Source organism: Pistacia vera, unplaced genomic scaffold (assembly GCF_008641045.1).
Source record: "Pistacia vera cultivar Batoury unplaced genomic scaffold, PisVer_v2 Contig72, whole genome shotgun sequence".
NCBI classification, from domain to species: Eukaryota; Viridiplantae; Streptophyta; class Magnoliopsida; order Sapindales; family Anacardiaceae; genus Pistacia; species Pistacia vera.
Genome location: NW_022196579.1, coordinates 24,985 through 50,444, shown reverse-complemented (window position 1 = coordinate 50,444; position 25,460 = coordinate 24,985). Strand labels below are relative to the sequence as shown.

General features: G+C 35.8%; 3 protein-coding genes across 4 annotated transcripts; 2 read left to right on the top strand and 1 right to left on the bottom strand.

The window, feature by feature from the left end:
• Nucleotides 1-1,376: 1,376 nt before the first annotated feature.
• On the bottom strand, nt 1,377-8,947 carry LOC116114682 (polyadenylate-binding protein 2-like). Of its 2 annotated transcripts, XM_031400815.1 has the most exons (10): nt 8,433-8,947; nt 7,956-8,101; nt 5,127-5,245; nt 3,757-4,413; nt 3,599-3,676; nt 3,439-3,528; nt 2,930-3,067; nt 2,590-2,763; nt 2,303-2,506; nt 1,377-1,857 (listed from the first exon to the last, which is right to left on the bottom strand). In XM_031400815.1, the coding sequence occupies exons 1-10, from the start codon at nt 8,519-8,521 to the stop codon at nt 1,612-1,614; spliced, it is 1,941 nt and encodes a 646-aa protein (XP_031256675.1). In that variant the 5' UTR covers nt 8,522-8,947; the 3' UTR covers nt 1,377-1,611. The 2 variants fall into 2 exon arrangements, with proteins under 2 accessions (XP_031256675.1, XP_031256674.1); XM_031400814.1 differs by lacking the exon at nt 8,433-8,947 and having other exon boundaries at nt 7,956-8,190.
• An 8,403-nt stretch (nt 8,948-17,350) lies between these two features.
• Nucleotides 17,351-21,874, top strand: LOC116114695 (CBS domain-containing protein CBSX2, chloroplastic-like). Its single transcript, XM_031400832.1, has 8 exons — nt 17,351-17,747; nt 18,660-18,747; nt 18,824-18,888; nt 19,652-19,700; nt 20,477-20,529; nt 20,805-20,920; nt 21,212-21,269; nt 21,385-21,874. Exons 1-8 carry the CDS (start codon nt 17,553-17,555, stop codon nt 21,457-21,459), a joined length of 699 nt encoding a protein of 232 aa, XP_031256692.1. The 5' UTR covers nt 17,351-17,552; the 3' UTR covers nt 21,460-21,874.
• Nucleotides 21,875-23,209: 1,335 nt separating this feature from the next.
• LOC116114688 (abscisate beta-glucosyltransferase-like) lies at nt 23,210-24,805 on the top strand. Its single transcript, XM_031400823.1, has one exon. The coding sequence runs from the start codon at nt 23,294-23,296 to the stop codon at nt 24,737-24,739; it is 1,446 nt and encodes a 481-aa protein (XP_031256683.1). The 5' UTR covers nt 23,210-23,293; the 3' UTR covers nt 24,740-24,805.
• Nucleotides 24,806-25,460: the final 655 nt, after the last annotated feature.

Sequence of the window (25,460 nt, the reverse complement as noted above, 5' to 3'; positions counted from 1 at the left end):
CATGGACTGTGTTGCTCTGTTCAATCGGCTTTCAAGAACTTTTACACACTGAAGAGAAGAAAGGCTTGTTCAAGGTGCAGCTATATTCGTCGATATTTAACATTACGGAAGAGTTCTGAATTTCAGTTGAATTCTCAATTTCATCTCGTCTTTCGACGCCGCTTGTGGCGGGGCATGTGATTTAAGACGACATCAGATTGAGAATTCAACTAATTCAGTTCGTGCACATGATTTTTTTTTTTTTTTTTTTTTAAATGACGGGATGTACAATTTATTTACGTCTCAATTAATCCTTAAAATTTATTGAATATCTAACTAATCCTTAAAATTTATTGAATATTTTATTAGTTCAATATTTCAAGGTAAACTTTAAATGTAATAGAAGACCTCAATATAGTTCGAACTAAAACGTCAATAGAAAGATCAAATTTTTTTCACTGTCTTGGCAACTCCTTGAGGTTAAAGCAAGGGACTATTAATTTTCCTTAATACAGATTTGGCAGCCCCATGATTGACCTGGGTACACCGTATACGTCGCACTGGTCATAAAAAGATGGACGAATGGTCGAGAATTTTACCTTAAATAAATTTTCATAAATTCATGACAATATGACTTTTAATCATTAATTTTCTTAAAAGAATTTTGAATAATTATTTTAATTGTAGTTATTTATATCAACCTTCTCCCATATACTTGAAACTCATTTTAATAAATAATTTCGTGAGCGTTTTAAAACCCAATTCGACTAGGACCAGGAGTCTTTACCGATTGAGTTATAAGTTTTCCTATTCATTGAGAACCCCAAAAATTACATCAATCCGTGAACAATTGACACCAGATCGAGACATAAGTTTTCTTATTTATTGAAAACCCTAGAAATTAGGACATTAATCTATGCACAATTGAATATTAAAACTTTTGAAGAAGAATAGCCAGTGACAGTGAGTGCAATAGTGGCAACGACATCAATTTTCGATGAGTGAATTGACCTAAAATTGTAAAACAATATCATCCCAAAAAGCCTACTGTTGTCGACGATTGAGACAAACGAGTGAGATGGATTTTTCGATTTTGGTTAGAAGGTTAAAGAGAGTGTTTTCATGGTACTAAAGAGTGTTATCATCTCCGAAAACACCAAAACAAACCCTATTTAACACTGACAATAGTATTTTAAGTGTTTATACAAGATTTCAAACCTGTAAGAACTCATATAATTTTCAAGGGTATTTTTGTTATATTTCAAACCTTTAAACACCAATTTGACCAATTGAACAAATTGGTTAAACCGATCAACCCGAAACCCAACCACTTTGAAAGTTTCACCCAAGATTAGGTTTTAAAACATTGTTCCGCCCAATCAAAGACACAACACCAATAGAATAATTGTATATATATTATCCAAACTAATAATTAAAACCAAAGCAGCAATAGAAGTGCAAAATTAGACACCAAACATAAAGCATCAACTGTAACAATCCGCAAATTAGATCCTGAAACTCTCCAATCAGTTCAACAAAAAGCCAATACGGGTGCCTAGTCTATCAAATCGTTTACTTTTTAAGTCTCGACTGCCTCCAACCCAAATATATAAAATGTATTCCAAGACCAACTTAGGAAACCAAGTTATCAGTCAATGACAACGAGGCTAGTTGATCAGCTGCATTGCCCGCCTGCTGTTGCTGAGCAACATTCCTCAAAACCTCCATTGCCTCGGCCACCTTCGCTTTCAGAGCTTCTGGGGACTCGAGCAAGTGCAGAACCTCCGTCTGATCCATCTCCAAAAGCATGCCTGTTACCTTTGCTGCTGCTTCAGGCTCTAGCTGTTCCACAAGTGGGTAAAGATTCTCCCCCAGCATCTGTCAAATTAATATGACAAACAAAGATCAGTTGTTCTGTCAAAACATACATCAACTACACAGAAATTATATGCAGTGAACTTCTCAAGATCATTATGTAGTGTTAGACTGGCTGTTATTCCATTTTTTGCAACTCCAAATCGCAAGACCGCAATAGTATTAATTATGAAGAAAAAAAGTATTTTGGTATAGTTGCTGAACCAGCATTGCAAATTTTTATCTAAAAGGCGGCATAAATTCCTAAGTAGGGCCATAAAGGATTTTTCAGAGAAAAAACTAATCCCAGTTTTTTATTTGCCATCGGAACTTTTAGAAGTGGGCAAGGCCCCCGAGGTCACCAAATAGTTGGAGTCTCCATCTAATTTCAATCAGCAAAAAAGTTGATAATGAAGAGAATAGGCTACCAATTCAAGAAAAAAACGACATTATGGAATTAAACATTTACCGTCCTCTGCTGCTCTGGAGAAGCATTTGCAAGGGCAGAAGCCAAAGCCCCAATAGGAATTGGCTGAGAAATTGCTGCATCACGCAAAGGCATACCACCAATGTCATATGGAGCAGATAGCATGCCTCCAGCACCAGCAGGCATGGGAACATCAGGCAGTCCACGCCCAGGCGGGTAGCGGTAGACACGTCCCCTAGGAAGCATCTGTCAAACAGCCCATTTTATAAAGGTGTGGTTACAGATGGGGATAACATATACAAGATAATGAGCAACAGAATATAACTCACCTGTGGCTGCATTACAGGAACATGTTGTTGGCTTTGCTGAATGGCTCCTGCCCGTCTGCCACTAGGCCACTGACCCTGTTGCCCTGGCGGAACCACTGGAACATAGAAATTCTGCATTGGAGCCCCACCAGGTCTCATACCAGGAACAAGCTGCTGCTGATACCCAAATCCAGGCTGACATTCAAATGCATAATAAGAGACAGAACTCATAAAATATGATAGTTTATATCAAACTGCTGAAGAATACAAACATCAATTAATCAGCAGTAAAAATATTAAAAATATCTGACAAAGAAGACTGTGTAACAAAAATTTGTCATATGAGAAGGTAGAAGCTCACCTGAGGAGGAATCATAGCAGGTGGAGCTTGACCATAGAATAGCTGTTGCCCAAGACCAGGACCACCAGGAGGGTACATTGGCAAACGAGGAGCAACAGAAGATGCCATTGTAACTGGCCGCATTTGAGAAAACTGAGCCTGTATAAACAGTAGATAACCGCACAAAATCATGATATAACAATATGACAATCTGGCATTAAAAAAGCACCAAATCTGAGAGATCTAAAAGGTTAAATATCAGAACAAAAGATCAAATATACGTCCAACCAAATGAAGCAAGAAATGTTTTAATAAGTTCGAACTACCAACATCTTTCATCTAAGCTGAGCATGCTCCTAGGAAATAACTCATAACTGAAGAAAATCTTAATTCCATTACACAGGTAACAAGGAACTAATGACACTAAACAGCAATTATTCGTCAAAAGCACACTACCTTTTTCTTCCAGTTAAGTTGACTGAAAGCTCAAAACAAAGATCAGAAGAACATAAATGTCAGAGGGAACAAACCTGCAGCCTGGATCTTCTATCTTCCTTACGTTGTGCAAGTGCAACATACAGCGGCTTGCTAACAACCATTTTTCCATTCATCTCCTGGAGCTGTCAAAATAAGAAAGATCTATCAGCTTCTGTTAAGTTCCTATTAATGTGCACAGACATAACAACTTACAGCTCTAGATGCCTCTTCAGGAGTGGAGAATGCAACAAATCCCGATCCTCTACTAATTCCACTAGGGTCTCGCATCACCTGTTCAAAATTATTTTGCAGCTTCAACCATCAAAACTGACAAGGCCAAATTAAGTGGATAGTTTTCAGATGCTACACACCTTGCATGATGTGATGGAACCAAATTGAGAGAATAACTGCTTAAGCTTATCATCTTCAATGCTATCATCTAAATTTTTGATGTACAAGTTTGCACCCTGAAATTTATCTGCTGCTTCCTTCATATTCTGCTCAAATCTATATTTTAGTTCGTGTTCCCTTTCAGATTTTCTCTGGGCTTTCCCAACATACCATTCCTTATCATCAAATTTCTTTCCGTTCAGGGCGTCGACAGCGTTTGCAGCATCATCAACATTCTCAAAATTGACAAAACCAAAGCACTTTGATTTGCCATCTGCATCCCTCATCACCACAACACTAGTGATTGTGCCAAATTCACCGAAAGTTTTCTGCAAATCTTCTTCACTTGTTGCTTCTGAGAGATTCTTTATATAGACATTGTTGAATTTGTTCTTGCTGATTTCAGTTTCTCTCTCCTGTTTGCGGAGGAATGGCCCCACATAAACTTGCTTATCATTCAATAGCATACCATTCAGCTTCTCTATAGCTTTTTGGGCAGACTCCTCATTTTCAAATTGTACAAAGCCATAGCCTTTTGACTGACCATTCAAATCTGTTGCCACCTTGCACGAGAGGATATTCCCAAATGCAGAAAATGTATCATGTAACGCTTTGTGATCAATGGCCTTATCCAGATTCTGTCAAGTTTAAAGAATAAGGAAAGTTAGTAAATTAACATTATTTGGTTCTAGAAAAATGTGAAGGGAAAACGAAAGAAAAGAAATAAAACGATATATGTGAAGGGATAACTATGGTTGATATAAAATTTCGAGACAAAATGAAAATTAAAAAAGCACCCCAACACAATTGACATACTGATTGCCAAATAAAGATGATGATGCCACCCCTATGGTGGCCTATTATTCATTTGACTTCATGATTTAAGTCCAAAATTATGGACACACACACACACATAAGCACTCGCAAGACCAACTTCTTTGTTAAGAAAATTACTTGGGGCTCAACAAAAGCAATATAGCAAAACCGCATCAAAGTTAAGATCCGCAATGTTGCTAGTAATAATATAGTATTGCTCTTCCATTGCACCATAAAGATTTTACCTGATAAATATTTGCCTCCAATTTTCTTTAATATTTTGAAAGGAGAGCCATTGACTTCACATACAGGCCATTACTCTATTTCCCACAAAATACAAACAAGAGAATATGAAATTGCTTGCAATTTTTTTTCTCTCCTTTTTCCCAACTTTCCCAGAACAAAATATAATAGATAGATATAAGACTTTTGCAAAGCCACCCAGCGAAAGAAAAATAAGAAAGGATTCAGAAAACCAAAATTTCAAAACTAGACATAGGGAAGCATGAAGTGCACAAAAATGTCATATAAATACCTTGATAAATATATTCCCTGCCCCACTTTTGCGAAGACTAGGGTCACGATGAGAGTACATAATCCTAATTGGCTTTCCATTCACAGGAGTGAAGTTCAGCACATCCAATGCCCTTGCAGCTGTTAAAAATTTTAACAAATGTAAGATTTCAACATGATCCAAGAAATGTATACACAACTGTAGGACATTTAATTAGAGAAAATGTGTGAATCACTGACAGATTTGTACGTTGATAGTCAAGCTGAAGTATGGGGTTAATCAAGTTTCAAAAAATAATAATCTCATTAAGTTTGAGTACCCAAAACAGATGCTACAGGACAGTGAATGGATTAAAAGCTAAAAAACACTACAATAAATAAAATAAGCACATCATCATTTTATATTTATATGACCTTGGCAAAACAGCATATCATATCATTCTTTGCCATCAACGGCTAATATATTCTTCGATAAATCTAGAAGATACCAAATAGAGACAAAACTATCAAAATCTTAAACTCATGAAGCCAACTAGTCAAGATCCCTGCTGAATATGAAGTAATTAGTTCAGATTCTCCACATTGGGAGTGCCTGCAAGCATGTGAAAGGATAAAAATTTACTAAATTCTTAAGTAAAATGTTTTCATGTTGGCAATCTCTATACCATATGAAACTTGTAAAGAAGAGTTTTTTAGGTTTTAATTCTTCATTGATTTTAAAAAAGATACAAGACTCTTTTTATAGAGATTTACATTAGAGAAAAAAAAGGAAAAAAACTAACTATAGAAAACCTACAGCTGTACAATAAGATAACTACAACCTGATTTTTAAGGAAAGACAATAATCTCCTAATAATACAAAATATACAGCAAATCCCCCAAATAATCTGGTCATTATCTGTCCAGATTTTCTGTGACTTCCAACAATACAAATAACAAATAGCCAGATAGCCAAGTGCTATAGGTTGAACCAGTTGAATGGCATAAGTCTTCACTTAAAATTTAGGTGGTTTCTTGAGATGTTTGTTCAATTTACATTGATCACAGATCTCCCAGTTATGACACCTCTGGTTTCTTAATATAGATCATAAAAACTAAAGGGGTAATTTTTGCATCCACCTTTTTCCTAATACCATATAGTATAATGCTGAAGGCAATCATGTGCGTCTAACACCAAAGTTCCCTATACGTCCTCACCTTCCATGTAGTATTTGGGATGCACAGTTTGCCCCAAGTGTGATCCATGTGTGTATATGGAGAACAGTTATGGCAGGCTTGGAATATCGATAATTGCAGCATTCCTCATGTCATTAATTATCATTCATCAAAACCAAATTTAGCTTATGATCTTTCTATTGATTATCCCAAAATCACCCTCACAAACACCACCAATGTACATTAATTGGACCACACTAAAAACAATTTATTTTGATAAGACACTATGAAAGATGTAATAATAATATTAAGACACCAAAAAATAGATTTAACCACACCAACCCCAAAGGTCGGGCTTAGTGGTAAAAGCTCTTTGTTTTCACCAAGGGAAACAAGGGTTCAAGTCCCCCTGGGGTCATCATCTTTGGATATTATATCCCAAATGTTTTTTCCGCACAAAGGTTGAAGGGTGTGGAAGTAATCCTAGTTTAAAACTCAGTGAACACATAAGGAAGGTCGATACTTGACTATCAAAAATATTAAAAGCCAAAAAGCTACTAAGCTTAAAAAGGGGGTAGATAAAACATCAGCAGAAGCAACCAGCTCCTCAGCAGAGGGAATTGAAGTAAGAGCTAATTCCTCTATAGACTACATCACCCTTTAATGAAAAAGCAAAAAATTGCCAGGGGAAGTAGGATGCACTTGTATGTAAATTTTTGAAATTTAAAAAAAAAAAAAAAAAAAAAACCTAGTGAACTGATCACTGAGAAATTGTGCCAAAATGGTTATTAAGCTGCAACAACCTAAAATTAATGCATCTATTTCCTATACCAACAAACAAAGTGTTTTATCCTATAAAAAGAGCTTCTCTTGACTGTACAGGAAGTAATACCCTGATAACCGGGTTTCATTTATATTTCCTATAAATTATTAAATAAAGGGTATTTTTGTTAACTTTTTATGAACGGGATATAGCGATGTTTATGTACCTTTCCATAATAGAAGCATTAAAGAAATTTCCTCATGCCATATTTTTTCTACTAAACTTACTACAAAACTTGAAAGCAGCACATGACTTTTCCTTTCTCTTCTTATATTTCTTTCTTCCTGAACAATCTTTCACTTCTATTCTCATCAAACTCTGTAACCATACCTTTTCTATCACCCTTCCTAACCTATTGCAATGCTAAAACTAAGGCCATGGACTACCCTGACGATGTGGATCTCACTCAAAAGCAGGGAAATACCAAGGAACCCTTATCCATTTTACATTCTTTAGATTTTCTTTTCTTTATACACAACCCAAAAGTTCCCAAACAGTAAACTCGAGTTCAAGACTAGTTCTCTCAAAAACCTAAAATCTTCAACAAATAGAAAAATCTTAGCTTTTCACAGGCTCCAAAGAATGAAACTGAAACCTTGCAAGAGGAAACCACAGGCCTGACCACTCCACCAATCATGGTTCATTTTTTAACACACTTGCGGTTCTATGATACCTATTTCTATCAACCCGAAAGAATATTAAGAAAAATAACCTTTTTTTTTTCATGCAAGGGATAAAGCTATTCAAAGAAGCAAACCTATTTCTGACTTTTAGACAAACAATAAAATACAAGAAAACAACAATGTTCATACGAACTGGACAAGCAATAAACATAAAAATTCCAATACGTAATTTAACAGGCAAAGAACTCACCATCCTGTGGACTGCTGTAATTAACGTAACCGTAACCGAGTGATCGCCGGGTCGACAAGTCCCGACAAACCCGAACCGAAACAACCTGACCCATCTGGTTAAACAGATCGTAAAGCTGCGAATCCGTGACGTTCGCCTCCAGATCGCCCACGTAAAGCGACGTCGTCACGAATTGATTGGCCCCGCCATTCACGTTCTGTCCCTGGACAGCCGCCTGAGCTTGAACCTGAGCCATCTCCAAAACCGAAACAGAAAAAACAACGAAAACAGAAACCCTAGTTTTCTTTTCTTTTTTTTTCCTCAATTTTTTTTTTTTTTGTTTTTTTTGTTTTCTCTTCCCTCTCCTCTTGTTATTCTTCAAGAGTAAACCAAACCCTAAACAACATAGACAAACAAGAGACAGAACCAAAGAGAAACACAACACCACTCAACACAAAACCCCAAATTGCGTTTTTGTTTTCTGTTTAGTGTTTTGCNCCCACGTAAAGCGACGTCGTCACGAATTGATTGGCCCCGCCATTCACGTTCTGTCCCTGGACAGCCGCCTGAGCTTGAACCTGAGCCATCTCCAAAACCGAAACAGAAAAAACAACGAAAACAGAAACCCTAGTTTTCTTTTCTTTTTTTTTCCTCAATTTTTTTTTTTTTTTTTGTTTTTTTTTTGTTTTCTCTTCCCTCTCCTCTTGTTATTCTTCAAGAGTAAACCAAACCCTAAACAACATAGACAAACAAGAGACAGAACCAAAGAGAAACACAACACCACTCAACACAAAACCCCAAATTGCGTTTTTGTTTTCTGTTTAGTGTTTTGCTTTTTTTGTCTTTGTTTTTCTTAAATATGATAGGTAGATAGTTAGATGAGGAGAGGGAAGTGATAGGGAGGTAAAGAGATTGTTGCCGCCGGTAGAGTAGAGAGTGGCGGCGCGTGAGGAAGGGTGACGATCGTAAGAGAGTTTTTTATGTTTCAAAAAGAGAGCAGCTAAACTGCACTGAAAAATAATTTTGGAGGCTGTCTGGTTCTTATACTTGCTGTAATGCAAAAGTGTAAACCCTACGATGATGAAAGATCAGATCTCCGCCGTCGGATTTCATCGGTGGGGCCCAGATGACAAGTTCAAGACTTCAAATATGGTAAAACTCATAAAGACAAAGTAGGTTTGGGTTTGGTTGGTGAAAGTTGAGTAACATCACTCGCTGTAACTGCGCGTGATGTCTGCAGTTAATTTAATAAGCCAGTTAAAAGATAATTTACTTTACCCGCTTAAAAGGGTTTGAAATTTTAGAGAAAAAGGATTTTGCTTTCAAGTAATACTATACCCAAAACCTGATTTTATAGCTAGTAATTGATTGATCATAATTTATTACATGAGATATAGATAAGATTCATTAAGAACTAACTAATTACAAGTTGTCATATTAAAATTATAGAGTAAATTTATAAAAAGAGGTTGTAAATGTAGTATTTTCTTTTTATTTTAGTTAGTTAAGGTTAAAAGTAATACTTCACTGTTAATAAAGTTAAGGTTAAGTGTGTATTATTTGTTAAGTGTCCTTTACTAGTAAGTTTCATAAAAAAAGTTCTCTTAACTGTTAGTTTCTTAAAATGGTGTCCTTTAATTATGTATTTATGAAAAAAAAAAAAGTGTGTTTAGATGATAATATCTAAGGGTACGTTTGATTTATTGTTTTGGATAGGATTTTAGGAATAATATTAGGTAGTTGGATAGGGGAGTATTATGAGATAAAATTTAAAAATTTATGAAAAAGGCCTTAGGTTCGCTAATTTAATTAAATACCCTAATATATAAAATGACAAAAATATCCCCACCACCTGTAGTGCTAGATTCCGGCCACCACTGCCGAAATCTGGCCATAAAATCGTGTTACAACATAGACCGGTCGGATCTATGTCATAACGCATCGTTATGGCCTTTTCCGGCCAGATCCACCACGGATCTGGCCAAAAAAGGTCAGATCTACGGCCTGTTGTGGTCGCGATGGCCGGAAAAGACCAAAACGACGGCCATCTTTGGCCGTCAACGATGGCCAAAGATATGGCCGTCGTTTTCGGTCAACGACGACCATTTCTTTGGCTGTCATTCAAGGCCAGATCGGTGAACTTTCGGCCATTTCTGGTCGACAGGTAGGCCGTTATATAGATTTCGACTACCACCGATGGTGGTTGCCGGAATCTGGCAAGTATGGGTCGTGGGGGTGTTTTTGATAATTTTTAAACTTTTTTTTCAGGGTGTATTTATGAAATTAATAATCTTATGGGGTTTAAAAGTAACTAAAAAAATAGGGTAATATTTCCGGAATAATGTGTCAAACATTATTTGGAGAATAGGTTTGAGAATATGGATAAAAATAATAAGCCAAACATAGCCTAAAATATTAGTGTTAACTAAATGATGCCTTTGGGGTATCTAAAGAAGATATGGAAGATTTTGTAAGTTAGGTAGATAGTACATAAGATGTGAAAGTAGATTTGAAAAAATCACTTTATTAGATTTGGATCAAACAACTTCACATTAATTAACTTGTTACTCATCAAGTTTTGAGTTAACGACTTCTTCCCACCCAAAAAATGGTTTAATGACACTTTTCTACCCTAAGACTTTTAAAATACCACTTTACCACCAAAAAATTATATTCCTTTAACAATTTCCATTAAATATACATTGTGAGGATGAAAATTCCCTAACTAAAGATTAACCCCCAATCGTCGGCGACCGTAACGTGCCTCAGCCAAATTTCAGCATCGAAAATCGACGATGTTAGGAAAGCAATCAGGGTCAGGAAACTGAGGGTTTTGTAGGGAAAGATTTGATGAGTATGCGAGTGGTGACAGAAGTGATTTTGGCCATCAGAATCGATCGGAATCTAGCTTGAACACAGAGAGGCACATGTTAGCAAAGGGTGACACATGTTAGCAACATCGCAGTCGGCGGTTCTTGCCTTTTTTTGGCTGATTTCAGTGTCCAAAATCACTTTCGAGACCACCTATATACTTCTCACAACCTCCTATACAAAACCCACACCTCTTTTTCCCTCCATACCTCCCCTTTTCACCAACTTTTGCACTTTTTTTTCTTCCCTTAATCGCCATTTTCAAACCTAATTCTAACTAACTTTGACCACCAAAATCCAATCTGCCACAGCTAAAAGACTCACCAGCCTTTCTACTACAAAAGCCCCAATAAGTTAGACCATGTTGACTCACTATTTGTTGAGGGCAACTGGAAAAAGGTTGGGAAGTTGCAACAAAACCCTAGGGAATAAGGCTTCAATCGACAATGTTAAGAAAACAATCGAGGTCGGGAAACTAGAGTTTCTTATGAGGGCACAATGGTGAGTCGAATGGCGGGGTGGGCAAGGGCGGATGTAGTCTTAGGCCTACCCTCAAATTTTTTGAAAAAATATTAATATATACAATTTATGGATTCACTACTGGGGGTGAGGGATGATTTCCAGCAAAGAGGGCAGCTGAAAAAAGGTTGAGAAATTGTTGAAAACGAAATATGTTTTAGGAGTGATTGATGAAGCCAAAAGACNAATCCTGATTTTATAGCTAGTAATTGATCAATCATAATTTATTACATGAGATTTAGACAAAATTCATTAAGAACTAACTAATTACAAGCTGTCATATTAAAATTATAGAGTAAATTTATAAAAAGAGGTTGTGAATGTAGTATTTTCCTTTTATTTTAGTTAGTTAAGGTTAAAAGTAATACTACACTGTTAATAAAGTTAAGGTTAAGTGTATATTATTTGTTAAGTGTCCTTCACTAGTAAGTTTCATAAAAAAGGTTCTCTTAACTGTTAGTTTCTTAAAATGGTGTCCTTTAATTATGTATTTATGAAAAAAAAAGTGTGTTTAGATGATAATATCTAAGAGTGCGTTTGGTTTATTATTTTGGATAGGATTTTAGAAATAATATTGGGTAGTTGGATAGGAGAGTTTTACGAGGTAAAATTAAAAAATTGATGAAAAAGCCCATAGGTTTGCTAATTTAATTAAATACCCTAATATATAAAATGACAAAAACACCACCACCACCTGCAGTGCCAGATTCCGGCCACCACCGTCGGAATCTGGCCAGAAAATCGTGTTACGACACAGACTGGTCAGATTTGTGTCGTTATGGTCTTTTCCGGCCAGATCCACCACGGATCTGGCCGAAAAAAATTAGATCTACGGCCTGTTGTGGCCGCGATGGCCGAAAAAGACCAAAACGACTGCCATCTTTGGCCGTCAGCGATGGCCAAAGATATGGCCGTCGTTTTCGGTCAACGATGGCCATTTCTTTGGCAATCGTTCAAGGCCAAATCGGTGAACTTCCGGCCATTTCTGGTCGGCAGGTAGGCCGTTGTACAGATTCCGGCTACCACCGACGATGGTTGCCGGAATCTGGCAAGTATAGGTCGTGGGGGTGTTTTTGATCATTTTTAAACTTTTTTTAGGGTGTATTTGATGAAATTAATAACCTTATGGGGTTTAAAAGTAATTAAAAAAATAGGGTAATGTTTCTGGAATAATGTATCAAACATTATTTGGAGAATAGGGTTGAGAATATGGATAAAAATAATAAGTCAAACATAGCTTAAAATATTAGTGTTAACTAAATGATGCCTTTGGGGTATCTAAAGACGATATGGAAGATTTTGTAAGTTAGGTAGATAGTACCTAAGATGTGAAAGTAGAATTGAAAAAATCACTTTATTAGATTTGGATCAAACAACTTCACATTAATTAACTTGTTACTCATCAAGTTTTGAGTTAACGACTTCTTCCCACCCAAAAAATGGTGTAATGACACTTTTCCACCCTAAGCTTTTAAAATACCACTTTACCACCAAAAAATTATATTCCTTTAACAATTTCCATTAAATATACATTGTGAGGATGAAAACTCTCTAACTAAAGATTAACCCCCAATCGTCGGCGACCATAACGTGCCTCAGCCAAATTTCGGCACCGAAAATTGACGATGTTAGGAAAGCAATCAGGGTCAGGAAACCGAGGGTTTTGTAGGGGAAGATTTGATGAGTATGCGAGTGGTGACAGAAGTGATTTTGGCCATCAGAATCGGTCGGAATCTAGCTTGAACACAAAGAGGCACATGTTAGCAAAGGGTGACACATGTTAGCAACATCGCAGTCGACGGTTCTTGCCTTTTTTTGGCTGATTTCAGCATCCAAAATCACTTTCGAGACCACCTATATACTCCTCACAACCTCCTATACAAAACACACACCTCTTTTTCCCTCCATACCTCCCCTTGTCACCAGCTTTTGCACTTTTTTTTTTCCCTTAATTGCCACTTTCAAACCTAATTCTAATTAACTTTGACCACCAAAATCCAATCTGCCACAGCTAAAAGACTCACCAGCCTCTCTACTACAAAAGCCTCAATAAGTCGGACCATGCTCACTCACTATTTGTTGAGGGCAACTGGAAAAAGGTTGGGAAGTTGCAACAAAACCCTAGGGAATAAGGCTTCAATCGACAATGTTAAGAAAACAATCGAGGTCGGGAAACTTGGGTTTCTTATGAGGGCACAATGGTGAGTCGAATGGCGGGGTAGGCAAGGGCAGATGTAGTTTTATGCCTACCCTCAAATTTTTTGAAAAAATATTAATATATACAATTTATGGATTCACTACTGGGGGTGAGGGATGATTTCCAGCAAAGAGGGCAGCTGAAAAAAGGTTGAGAAATTGTTGAAAACGAAATATGTTTTAGGAGTGATTGATGAAGCCAAAAGACTATCTTACCCCTACTTATAATTGACTTTTGGCTATCAAGTCTTTCCTCACAACGAAAATTACTAATGATTGATAGTAAAGCAGTATTTTAAAAGTCTAAAGATGAGAAAGTGTCATTAAGCCACTTTTGGGAGGGAAAAAGTTGATAACTCTAAGGGTGCGTTTGGTTCAAGGAATGTTGGATTGTTAAAAAGTTAGATTACCTTGAAGATTACTGAAAATCTTTAGGAAAATGTGTTTGGTTAGTTGTGGGTATGTTATATTAATATGTTTGGTTGGGATGAATAAATTGGTGGGTATGTTATTTAAATACTGAATTGTCCTCTATTAAATATTATTATTATATTATTTTTTAATATTGATTATTATTTGGATTGTTATAACACCCCTGCATTTAAAAACTTAGCAAAAACAACACCATAATAAAAGTTTGGAAAATTAACAAAGCACCCCCACCAACCTAGCCACTGTCGACCGGTGGCAACCACCGCAGGCCCGATAGTCGACAAGCTAACGGCGCAAGGAAGGTAGGAAATGGTCTCCGTGCGTCGTATGGCCATTTCCGGCCAGAGATCTGGCGACCAGATCCGTCGATCTGGCATTCAACGGGCAGATCGATGACAGATTTGGCCTTTGACGACCAGATATATCACGATTTGGCAGCCATATCGACGCACGACGACTATTTTCGGCCTTCTGTGTGCTATTCGACGGTAGCGGTGGCTGGCCACTACAGTGGTTGCCGGTGGCAAGCGGCGGCAAGTGGGTAGGGGTGATGGCTTAGGGTGGGCTGCAATATGTTTTGAATTCAAGGGTAATTTTGTCCAAAAAGTTAATTAATTGGGTCGAAATAGTAAAAGTCATATTCATGTAAATAATTTTAAAAATAAGGGTATTATTGTCCTAAAATTTTATTAATCAGGGATAGAATTGTAATAAAAATAGATTACCCTGGTAATCTTATAATACCTAAGAAAATTGATGTAATCAGATTACCTCCAATATTACCAACAATAACTACTATTGATATTTGAAGATTATCAGAATCTTACATTACTTGACAACCAAACGTAATAATCAAATAATATAAGATGCATAACTCCAATAATCTCACGTTACCCCCAACCAAACGCCCCTAAATTTTTATGAATATTTTATATGTCTTGTCAAACACATGGAATTAGTTGGCATATGATACGATGAAGAAATTTTAAGAGTTGAATTTATTGAGTTCAACCTGTAATAATAGAATTAGTTGGTAGATGATACAGGCCATGCAATTTTAAAGTTGAATTTGTTGAATTCAATCTATAATACATTTCTGCATTAAGTTTGGTTTAAAGAAACTATAAGATAATTTATTTTCAAGAAAATCAAAGGGGAATATGTAGTTAGGCTATTGTAACGTTTGGTAACCTTAACATTTCATTGAATACAAGGATTTGTACTTTCTTATAGCATTGCTAAATTGACTTCACGTAAATTGGAACATAAAGTGAAAATCTTAATTTTATAAACATTATGTAGTATTATTGTTTTTAATAACAAAAGGTATTTCGTATTAATCAATCTCTCGTAGGAGTATAAAATAAACCTTATCTTAATAACTCTATAAAAAAAAAAAAAAAAATGGAAACACGAGGGAGATCTAAACAAAATCAAAAATGATTTTAACACATATATGCATATGAAATTAGAATCTTATGAGAACATAAAAGGCTATGTTTAGTGTACCCCATTGTATAATATAGTATTTGTATTATATAGTACTAATTAATACTATATTTACTATGTCTAGTCCATCATTGTATTATATTAATCAATATTTAGATTTTTGATGAAATTTTAATAAGTTTTTACTAAAATTAAATAATCATTGAAAAAACTAATTATTTTTAACTTAGAATTAATGTAGTTATTAAAAAAAACTACATGAAAAATATCACTGAAATCTTCGATTTAACACAATACGTTAATTTGTGGCGCCAAGTTTATTAATGGATTAATAAGTTGAGTAACACTGTACTCACTAACACTTCTCACTAACTTTCTCTTAGTAATGCCACATGTCAATTTACAATTCGTCAATTCACATAGGTCCTATTTATCCAATAATTGGTCCTGCCTAACTAAGACAATCACAAACTCCCACATGGGGTTAGTGAGAGGGATTAGTGAGATTAGTATTATTGTAAGTTAAGAGTTAATTGAAACTCTGGGTACTATTTATAGTTAATCAGTTTGGGATATTCAAGAATGGGCCTAACCTAGCCAACTTGTTAGGGTTATCAAGGATTGTAATCCTTTTCTAATGCTTTAAATCGGATAACTATGAAATCTGCGAATGACAAAACATATTGGGGTTTCAATTCTCTATTAGTAGAAAGCAAAGTGGTAGCTTAAAAACTATCTTAGTGTGATCGAGTGATTCGATATGACTCTTGGATATATTATTCAAAAGATCATAAGTTCGAATCCCTTATTGATTGCTAATAGGGGTAGCTAGTGAAACTCTTATCCAGTCAGTAGTTCAAGGGTCTCAGAAGATTAGTTGAAATACATGTAAGCTGGCCCAAACACCATCGATCATTTTAATTTAACTAACTTTAAGTGGCCGAGTGGTTCGATAGGAACTCTTGGATATATTACCCAAGAGGTCGAACCATTTTAACTATCTCTAGGTGGTCGAGTGGTTCGATAGGGACTCTTGGGTTCTTACCCGATCGGTAGTTATAAGGTCCTAGGGGATTATTTAAGGTGTGCGTAAACTAGCTTGGACACCCTGATCATTTTAATTTTAACTACCTCTAGATGGTCGAGTGGTTCGATAGGGGCTCTTGAGTGTATTACTCAATAGGTCTAACTATTTTAACTATCTCTAGGTGACTGAGTGATTCAATATGGACTCTTGGGTGTATTACTCAAGAGGTCCTGAGTTCAAGTCCCTTCTCGGTTGCTAATAAGGTTAGTCACTAGAACTCTTATCCGGTCGGTAATTTTAAGGTCCTGAAAGATTAGTTGAGGTGTACGTAAGTTGGTCTGAACACCCTCGGTTGTTTAAAAAAAAAAAAAAAGTTGTAGCTTAAATATTAACCGAAAATAATATGTTTATTGATTGGAGTTCAATATTCTTCATAAATTTTTGTACGTTAAGATTAGCATCATCAATGAACTCTTTGTTTATTTCTCTTTATAATCTCAAATGGGTAAATTTGGATAAATTAATATGGATTTCGAAGTCGCCTTTAATTAATTTATTTTAGATAAATATAACAGTAAAATTGGTTCTTAAGTCAGGCTGGGGTTGGGGATAACTTACAATAATGGAAGCTAATTTTCTGATTTATTATAATTGAGGGAACAAAAGAGCACTGTCTGTAGGAAAATTGAAAAAGGGGGTTTGAACATTGGAAATCGAATTTGCCCTCTTGAATTATTTTATTGACTTGGAAATCATATTAACGGTACTCATTTCAGTCTCATCTCATCATATCGTACCCATACGTAGTCTAAAGCTTCTTATAACCACACATGAAGCTAAAATACGTGTGGGTCCGTATTCCATAATTGGCGTGTGTGTCAACTTAAAAAGCGTAACCAACCGACCAATTACCGTTTTCCACCTTCTTCCTTCACTTTTCCTCCCGACGCTTTCTTCCCACACGCAACTCACCTCCAATACTTTCTGAGTTCTGACTCCTCTTCTCTTCCTCATTTATTCATTTGAATCTCACTTATTCTCTGCACACTTATTGAACGATTTATACTTGGATCATTTATTCAATTGCTTTACTTCCATTTTTAATTTTAAAATAAAGAGGAATAATGAGCTCCATTTCTATGCCGAGTTGTCTCACACTCGCGCGACTCCACCGCGTTCACTCCGTTCCCCATCGTCAGTTCCCGTGCACAGTAGTAGCGGCAAGATCACTGTTTCTTTCAAAGCGTCGAAACTGCAGTTTCTCTCGCGAGCCCGCGGCTGTCGCTCATAACGGCGCCGGGATCACCAACTCCGTTCCGGTAAATCTGTTTTTCTTTGATTGTTTATGTATATGTATTTTTTTTTTTATTAGTTTAGCTCTGTTTGAAGGAGAGCTTATAAATGTAGTTGATCTGTAATATTTAATTCGTGGAATAATTTAAGCTTACCGTTTTGACTCACGTACAGACATATTGAAACTTTATGAAATTAAAAAAAAAAAAAAATGTAAGAGTGTAGACGTTATACAACTGTAAGCTAAAATACCGTTATGTTGCTACATGAAGGGGATATAATAAAAGCACTATTGATAAATAAAAGTATTCTCATTAATTTTTTTTTTTTTTTTGGATTAAAGTGATTTTAGATGAAAAAAGAATCGTCAAACTATTTTTTGGAGACATATTTGATTAGCGTAATTTGTTAGAAAACAGAGCACTTTATTGGAAGGCAAATAGCATACATCACTTCCAGAGACACACGAAGAGAAAGAACATTTAATAACTTGTTCAGCGAACAAAGGTTTGTAGCAAAGACCAATATAGAGAACACCACATCATCTTTAATAAGGTTTTATAACTCTTGCTAGATCATCAATAGATGTTACAATATGCGTGTTACACTTACATCAATGCGCACATGTACTTTTCCTAGTTGTTTTCCATGTATGATCGTATAAACTTGATCTGATTAGTTTAGTTTAGTTTTCGTTTTTGTTTCTGTATCCAGTGATGTTTGAATATAAATGCTTCAGAATGAAGGGTTAGGAATTTTTGAGGATTAAAGTAAAAGAATTGATTTCTTTGATCCAAATAAATATATCTTTAATGGTTATTAATTTAAAAAGAACAACAAAATCAAACAGTTTAATAATTCAAAGTAGTATATGATAAGTTTTTTACACAGAAAAAAAAAAATGACCTCTTAATATATCTTCTTTAATATTTTTTCAGCCAGGAAATGGAACGTACACAGTTGGTGATTTTATGACAAGGAAGGAGGATTTACATGTTGTGAAGACTACAACAACAGTTGATGAAGGTATTTCTGACACATGGAAGAGAACTTTGGTATATTTTTTTATTATTTTTTCATTGACAATATATTGTTGGTACAGCACTTGAGGGTCTTGTTGAGAAGAGAATAACTGGTTTTCCTGTGATAGATGATGACTGGAAACTGGTAACTTCAATTACTTCGAATTTTCTGTTTGCATATGAACATTTATCCCTCTTTTCCAGTTTCTAAGTCGTGAGCTTTCTGTAGTTGTAAGAATTTGTTCTTAATGTTAATGTAATGTTGACATTATTGCTTATTTTGTAAATGAAATTTTCATTTAATGACAATATTTGCAATCTCTAGGAACTCTTATCTTTGAAATAATAGAGAATGATGTAGAGAAAACAATTTTTTTTTGCAAAATATTGAAAAACACTATTATTTGAATGTCTATCACTCTACACTTTGATCTAGATGTGTTTCTCTTTATGGAATCAAATGAAGCTTTGATTTTAGTTATCTTAGTGCACTTTCATAGATTTCTGCCTCGAATAGTTTTCCTGGTGAAAAGGATCCATTTATAAGAATTAGGTTGACAATCACCTCACCTCCTTAATTTTTGAAGGATACCCAGTTTTGAGCAAAGTAATGAGAATATTGTTTGTGCCTTAAGATGTTTTTGTAGTGAACCACAACTCATTCAACCTGGCACCAAGTAGATGAGGTATCAAGTTATTGAAAACATGCCTATTTTCTTGTAAAACAGTAAAAAGAACCCTGTGCGACTATTGTTTATTGCTTCTGAAATCCTTATATTTGCTAACTATTATTGGAAAACCATATCTTATTCTTTATTGACACAATATATCTGGGTTAGCTCAACATCTAATGTAAACGAGCTTGTATTTTTCTTATCTAATCAAAATTGTGTTAATTTTCTGTGCAGGTTGGTGTTGTTTCAGATTATGACTTGTTAGCAATCGACTCCATATCAGGTAGTATACGAATGAAGCCAGAGTTGAGGGATTATTTATTTATTTTTTTTTCCTTCAGGGAATCTCATTTATGTTTTACTTCATGATTGTTGCAAATTGTTGATGGGAGAAGCTTTTTAAGAGAACATAGCTGCTGATGACATGTTCCTTGTTGACATAGCAATTCATTCAATATTTTAATTTAGTCCTTGGCTTTTTAGCTTTGTTAGGAAATTTTAAAGCTACCAGGAATATTGGGAAATGTAAGTCTGTACAAATTTAAACATGTTAATGGTTTTTTAAGTAATTTAAAGTTGCAGTTCCGAAACTCTTAGAATTTTTACTGGAAGAAGATTAGAGCTGTGTGGAATTTTGGAGGAGTTTCATAGACTGTTGATAGTGACCTTGTCAGAAATGGATTTCTTCTGCTAAGATTGCTGATAAAATTTAACTGTAACATATCCTTTTTTCTCTCTTTTCTCTATTTTCATGACAATTATTACTTACTTTGGGAGAGGCCACCGGCTTTAAGATTTAAGAATTGCTAACATAGTGGATAAATGTGATACGGGAGTTTCCCACTGTGTGGCTATAGCCCTAGTCTAACCCAGCATCCTTTGTCTCTGGTTTGACCTAATAGGTTCTAATTTATTTTGTTTCTTTTCACTAGATATCACTCTGCTTTGCGGTGCTGTGGGTTCTCAATGTTGTTTAACATTTTCTGTCTTATTTTTGATGCTTCTTGTGAGATTTTATATGAAACTGTTATTGATTGCTTTGTTTTTAATGGCTGTTAGGTTGCAATCAAAATGATGCAAACCTGTTTCCTAATGTCAATAGTTCTTGGAAAGTACGTATTACTATTATCTTTCATTTTCTTGTCTTAAGCTTTATTTAAAAGTAGCTTCTGTTGGAGAAATCCTACACTTATGTAGTATCTCAATTTTGTATACCAATTAATGTGATTCTGATTTGACATAGTTATGTACATTTCATCCTATCATTTATGAAGGGTAAACAAATCAATTATTTCATCACTTGAGATACAATATTTGGATGCTTCATAACTATATTTTGTTGTAATTTTGAATGTTGCTCTTTCTTAATTCTTAATCATTGTGGCAGACATTCAATGAGATACAGAGACTGCTTAGTAAGACTAATGGAAAAGTTGTTGGTGACTTGATGACGTCTGCTCCCCTTGTTGTTTATGAAAACACCAACTTAGAAGATGCTGCTAGGTATTGGATTCATCTGCTTTTCCAATATCTATTTTGCTGTTCATTTGAAAATTTCATCAACTATTTACGTATCAATGTTCCATAGTTTTTATTTGAGGATCTACAGAAAAGAGTGTCTATTTTAGGGTGTCTTTCTTTGGGGTTAATTTATGGCTTTCAAAGTGGTGTAATGTGATTCTCAAACATATTATAAACTGTGATGCTGAACATCCTTGTTATATACATTCCGCATAAGAAATGAATAACAGGCTGTCACAATTTGATTGCACTAAGTAAAATCTTTGATGGCAGGTTGTTGCTAGAAACAAAATACCGTAGATTGCCAGTAGTAGATGCTGATGGGAAGCTGGTAAGAAATTTGATATGAACATCTCTTACCAAAAATTTCAACTCTTTGGATGTGCTCATAAAAAAAATATGCAATTTCTATCTCTCTGATCGGTGCATGTTCTTAAATTTTGAAGGTTGGAATCATCACAAGGGGAAATGTTGTTAGAGCTGCTCTGCAGATAAAACGTTCAGGTGAGAGGTTGACATGATTATGAGATCACATGTTTGACCTTGCTGCTGCCATTCTTTTTACCCCCATCCGTTATGCAGACTGTTCTAGATTTTACTTAATTGGGCTACGTATACTGCAGTGTAGTTCTCATTGTCCTAGATTATATACTTTGTCCTAGTTCAACGATTAAAGGCTAGCAGTTAATAGGTCTCTTGCCCTTAGAGCCAACTTGATATCGAATGCCTTGTAGTAACTTGCAATTATTCCTTGAAATTTTCAGTAATATTGATATATATAGGCTTGATAAATATTGAATTATTAGCTAGGATCAAATTTGTCTGGAACAATGATTTTTGTATCACAAATTATAAATAGCTTTCCCCTTGTAGTTATGCTAGGAGCTTATGTATTTTTAAGTCTCCATCATTATGTTATCGATATTATTTTCAATACATTGGAGTATTATTGAGCTACGCAGCAGGTTTGTTTGTTTCATTTTATTAGTCAATGAACAAATTAAAAAAAAAAAAAAAAAAAGATGTCTATGTTATGAAACCTGAGGGTTCAAATTTTATGTTAAGTTGAAATTTCAGAAGAAAAAATGCAACACTATTTGAAGAAATAAACAATTAGGGGACACTTTTTTTCAAAATCTCAACTACAGAACACTTAACGGTGAAATACGTTAACTTTAACTTGATTTTCTAAAATGACTTAAATATCCATGTATATTGTAATTATGATGTCATTTTTTTCCAAAATAATAATAATATATGTATAATTATGTAAGTTAAAAATTCAAAACTAAAACACAAAATATAATAAAAAATATTTGTCAACTTATTTATTTATGAATCTCATTGAAATGAAAAGTGTATTTTATAAAATTGCATTAATATTTTTAACAAATTTAAAGTTAATTGTGTTTTATTATTAAGTATCCTATAATTATAACTTGTAAGTTTCGTATAAAACGTACCCTCTAAATAGTGCTTTCTAAGTATGTTTTGCCCAAAAACTGGTCCCTTTATGATTGGTCCTTGGGGAGGGGTGATCGGGCCTAGGCCGATTCCTCCTCCAGGGTTGGTCCTAGGCCCGAGCCAGATTAATTTAAAAAACCCCCTAACCCAATTACCAAAACCACATATAATATAAAATAAATAATAAATTTAGGGTTTAAAATGTAATTTTATAATTAGGGGGTTCAATTGAAATTTTTCAAGCCCATCAAATTGGTCCTAAACAGGTCAGGCCCGAGTTTGGGACCAATTTGGGCTCTCACAAAAGTGACGGACCCAATATCAGTCCCCGCTAATTTGGGCTTAAGATCGGGCCCAAATTGGGATTGATCATAGTTGGGCTCGGGCCTGAGATTGTCAGGCCCAACTTTTGTCCACCTCTACTTTAGAGGGGATTGTGATATTTCTCTAACCAATTTTTGGAGATCAAGTGGTTCGATGAGGTGTCTTAAATACATTATTTAATAGATTTTGAGTTTGTGTCTCTTATTAATTGTTAATAAATATGACCACTTAAATTTTAAGATAATTAAAACTAACGTAGCACTCCTAATTTTTTTTAAGAAAAAAGGGACCCTTCTTTGATCACCGCGTTCTCACGCTAAACTCCGAAAGCAAATTTGTGTAGTGGGCCAATGGATGACGTCCCTGCACATGTAAGCTATTTTGTATGATAGTCGTCAACAGTTCTAACGTATTGTTTTCAATACGTATCTTCCTTTCCAGGTATAGGAATTAATTACTATTCGCCATTCGTATAAATTCCCCGTTTCTCTCTTTATTCTACACCCAAGTGCACATGTAACCTAGCCTCCTCTCTTTTCCCTTCTCTGTTTTCTCTTCTGTGTGTCCATGGACTCAAAATCTTCTCCAGTTGAAATCTTCTTTTTCCCCTATGTCGGAGGAGGCCATCAAATCCCCATGATTGACATAGCTAGAATCTTTGCTTCTCATGGTGCCAAATCCACCGTCATCACAACCCCAAAACACGCTCTTTCTTTCCAAAAATCCATTAACCGTGACCAAGAATCTGGCCTCTCCGTCTCCATCAAGACTCTCCATTTACCAGACGACATAGACATAGCAGACACAGACATGTCTGCTTCACCACACACTGACACTTCTATGCTTCAAGAACCACTTAAAGCGCTTCTTGCTGAGCACAAACCTGATTGCATAGTTCATGATGCGTTTCATCGCTGGTCTGCTGAAGCAATCTACAGTCTTGGTATTCCGAGACTTGTGTTTAATGGGAATGGTTGCTTCTCCCGTTGTGTCATGGAAAATTTGGGAAAGTATAAGCCTCATGAGAAGGCGAGTTCTGATTACGAGCCTTTTGTTGTTCCTGGTCTTCCTGATCGAGTTGAACTCACCAAATCTCAGCTTCCAATTATGATAAGACAACCTCAGCAACGTGGGTTTGTTCCTAAAAAGATGGGAAAGCCTGAAGAGAACAGTTTTGGGGTTGTGGTTAACAGTTTTTATGAACTGGAGCCGGCTTATGTTGAGTATTTCAAGAAAGAGATGGGTAACAAAGCGTGGCTTGTTGGACCAGTTTCTTTATGTAACAGGAATGTTGAAGATAAAGCTGAAAGAGGCAAAAAGGCCACCGTTGATGAACAGCAAGTTCTCAGCTTTCTTGACTCTAAAGAACCCAGTTCGGTTCTTTACATTAGTTTCGGAAGCTTAGCTCGTTTGGCTCCTGAACAGCTCCTGGAGATTGCCTACGGTCTTGAGGCTTCTAATCATCCATTCATTTGGGCTGTTGGAAAGATTTTCCGATCCGCTGTGAAGGACATAGAAAATGAAGAAACTTGGCTTCCCAGTGGATTTGAAGAGAGAATTAGAGAGTCCAAGAGAGGACTAATAATAAGAGGATGGGCACCACAGCTTTTAATTCTAGAACACCCGGCAGTGGGGGGTTTTCTAACACATTGTGGCTGGAACTCGACGCTAGAAGGCGTGTGTGCCGGTCTGCCAATGATAACTTGGCCTATTACAGCAGAGCAATTTTCGAATGAGAAACTGATTGCGGATGTGTTGAAGATTGGTGTGAAGGTTGGGAGCATGCACTGGGTGTCCTGGAGCACTGAGCCTTGGGCTGCTGTAGGGAGAGACAAGGTGGATATGGCGGTGAAAAGGCTGATGAGTGGCGATGAGGAGGCGGTGGAGATGAGGAGAAGAGCTAGAGAGCTTGGAGAGAAGGCCAAGAGAGCTGTTGAAGGAGGTGGCTCATCTTATATGGATGCTGATGCTTTACTTCAAGAGCTCAAGTCTGTCCGGAAATCTGAGTCTTGAAATGTATTTGCTCAAGGACTAACTTTTGGCATCACAGAAAGTTAAATAATTTGCAGACAAGGCTTTGTTGCTAGAAAATATAACATAAATATAGGAAAGATCATCTTATTGATTTCATGGTTTCAGGTTTGAAAAGTTTTAAGTTGGTTAAAATAGTTCTGATCGTTAGAAAAACATGGCAATCTTTGACCCATACCTGTGAGCCTACGGATACCCGGATAAAACGGGCGAGTACAGGTGTTCATAGTATTTACCCGTTTTAAAATTACTCATACCCGGTTCGCCCGTAAAAATTACGGGTGAATTGGGTGATGCCCGCAGGTTCCCGCGGGTACCCGCGCAAAATAAAATAAAATAAAAATTAAAACAAGCAGCCTACTCTCTCCTTTCAACTCTGTATCACTCTCTACCAAACAAACAAGTATTTTTATTCTCTTTTCTCCAGATTCAATTCAAAAGTTTGGAATGACGATTTGAGTTTCAGCTTCAACAATTCTTTCCTTGAGCACTAAAGCTTCTTCTAGAAACCTCTCCAAACTCTCATCGCTATCTTCTTTGCAGTTCCTTGTACAGTTTTGTCAGATCAAATTATTAACAACAGTCAGATTTCATCTCCCTCCCGGCCTCATCCTCTTGTACTTATTTGATTTGTGTTTTGTTCAACTAAAGAAGAAAGGGTTTGTCTAAAGAAGAAGGAAGAGAAATTGGGTTTTTCTGAAAA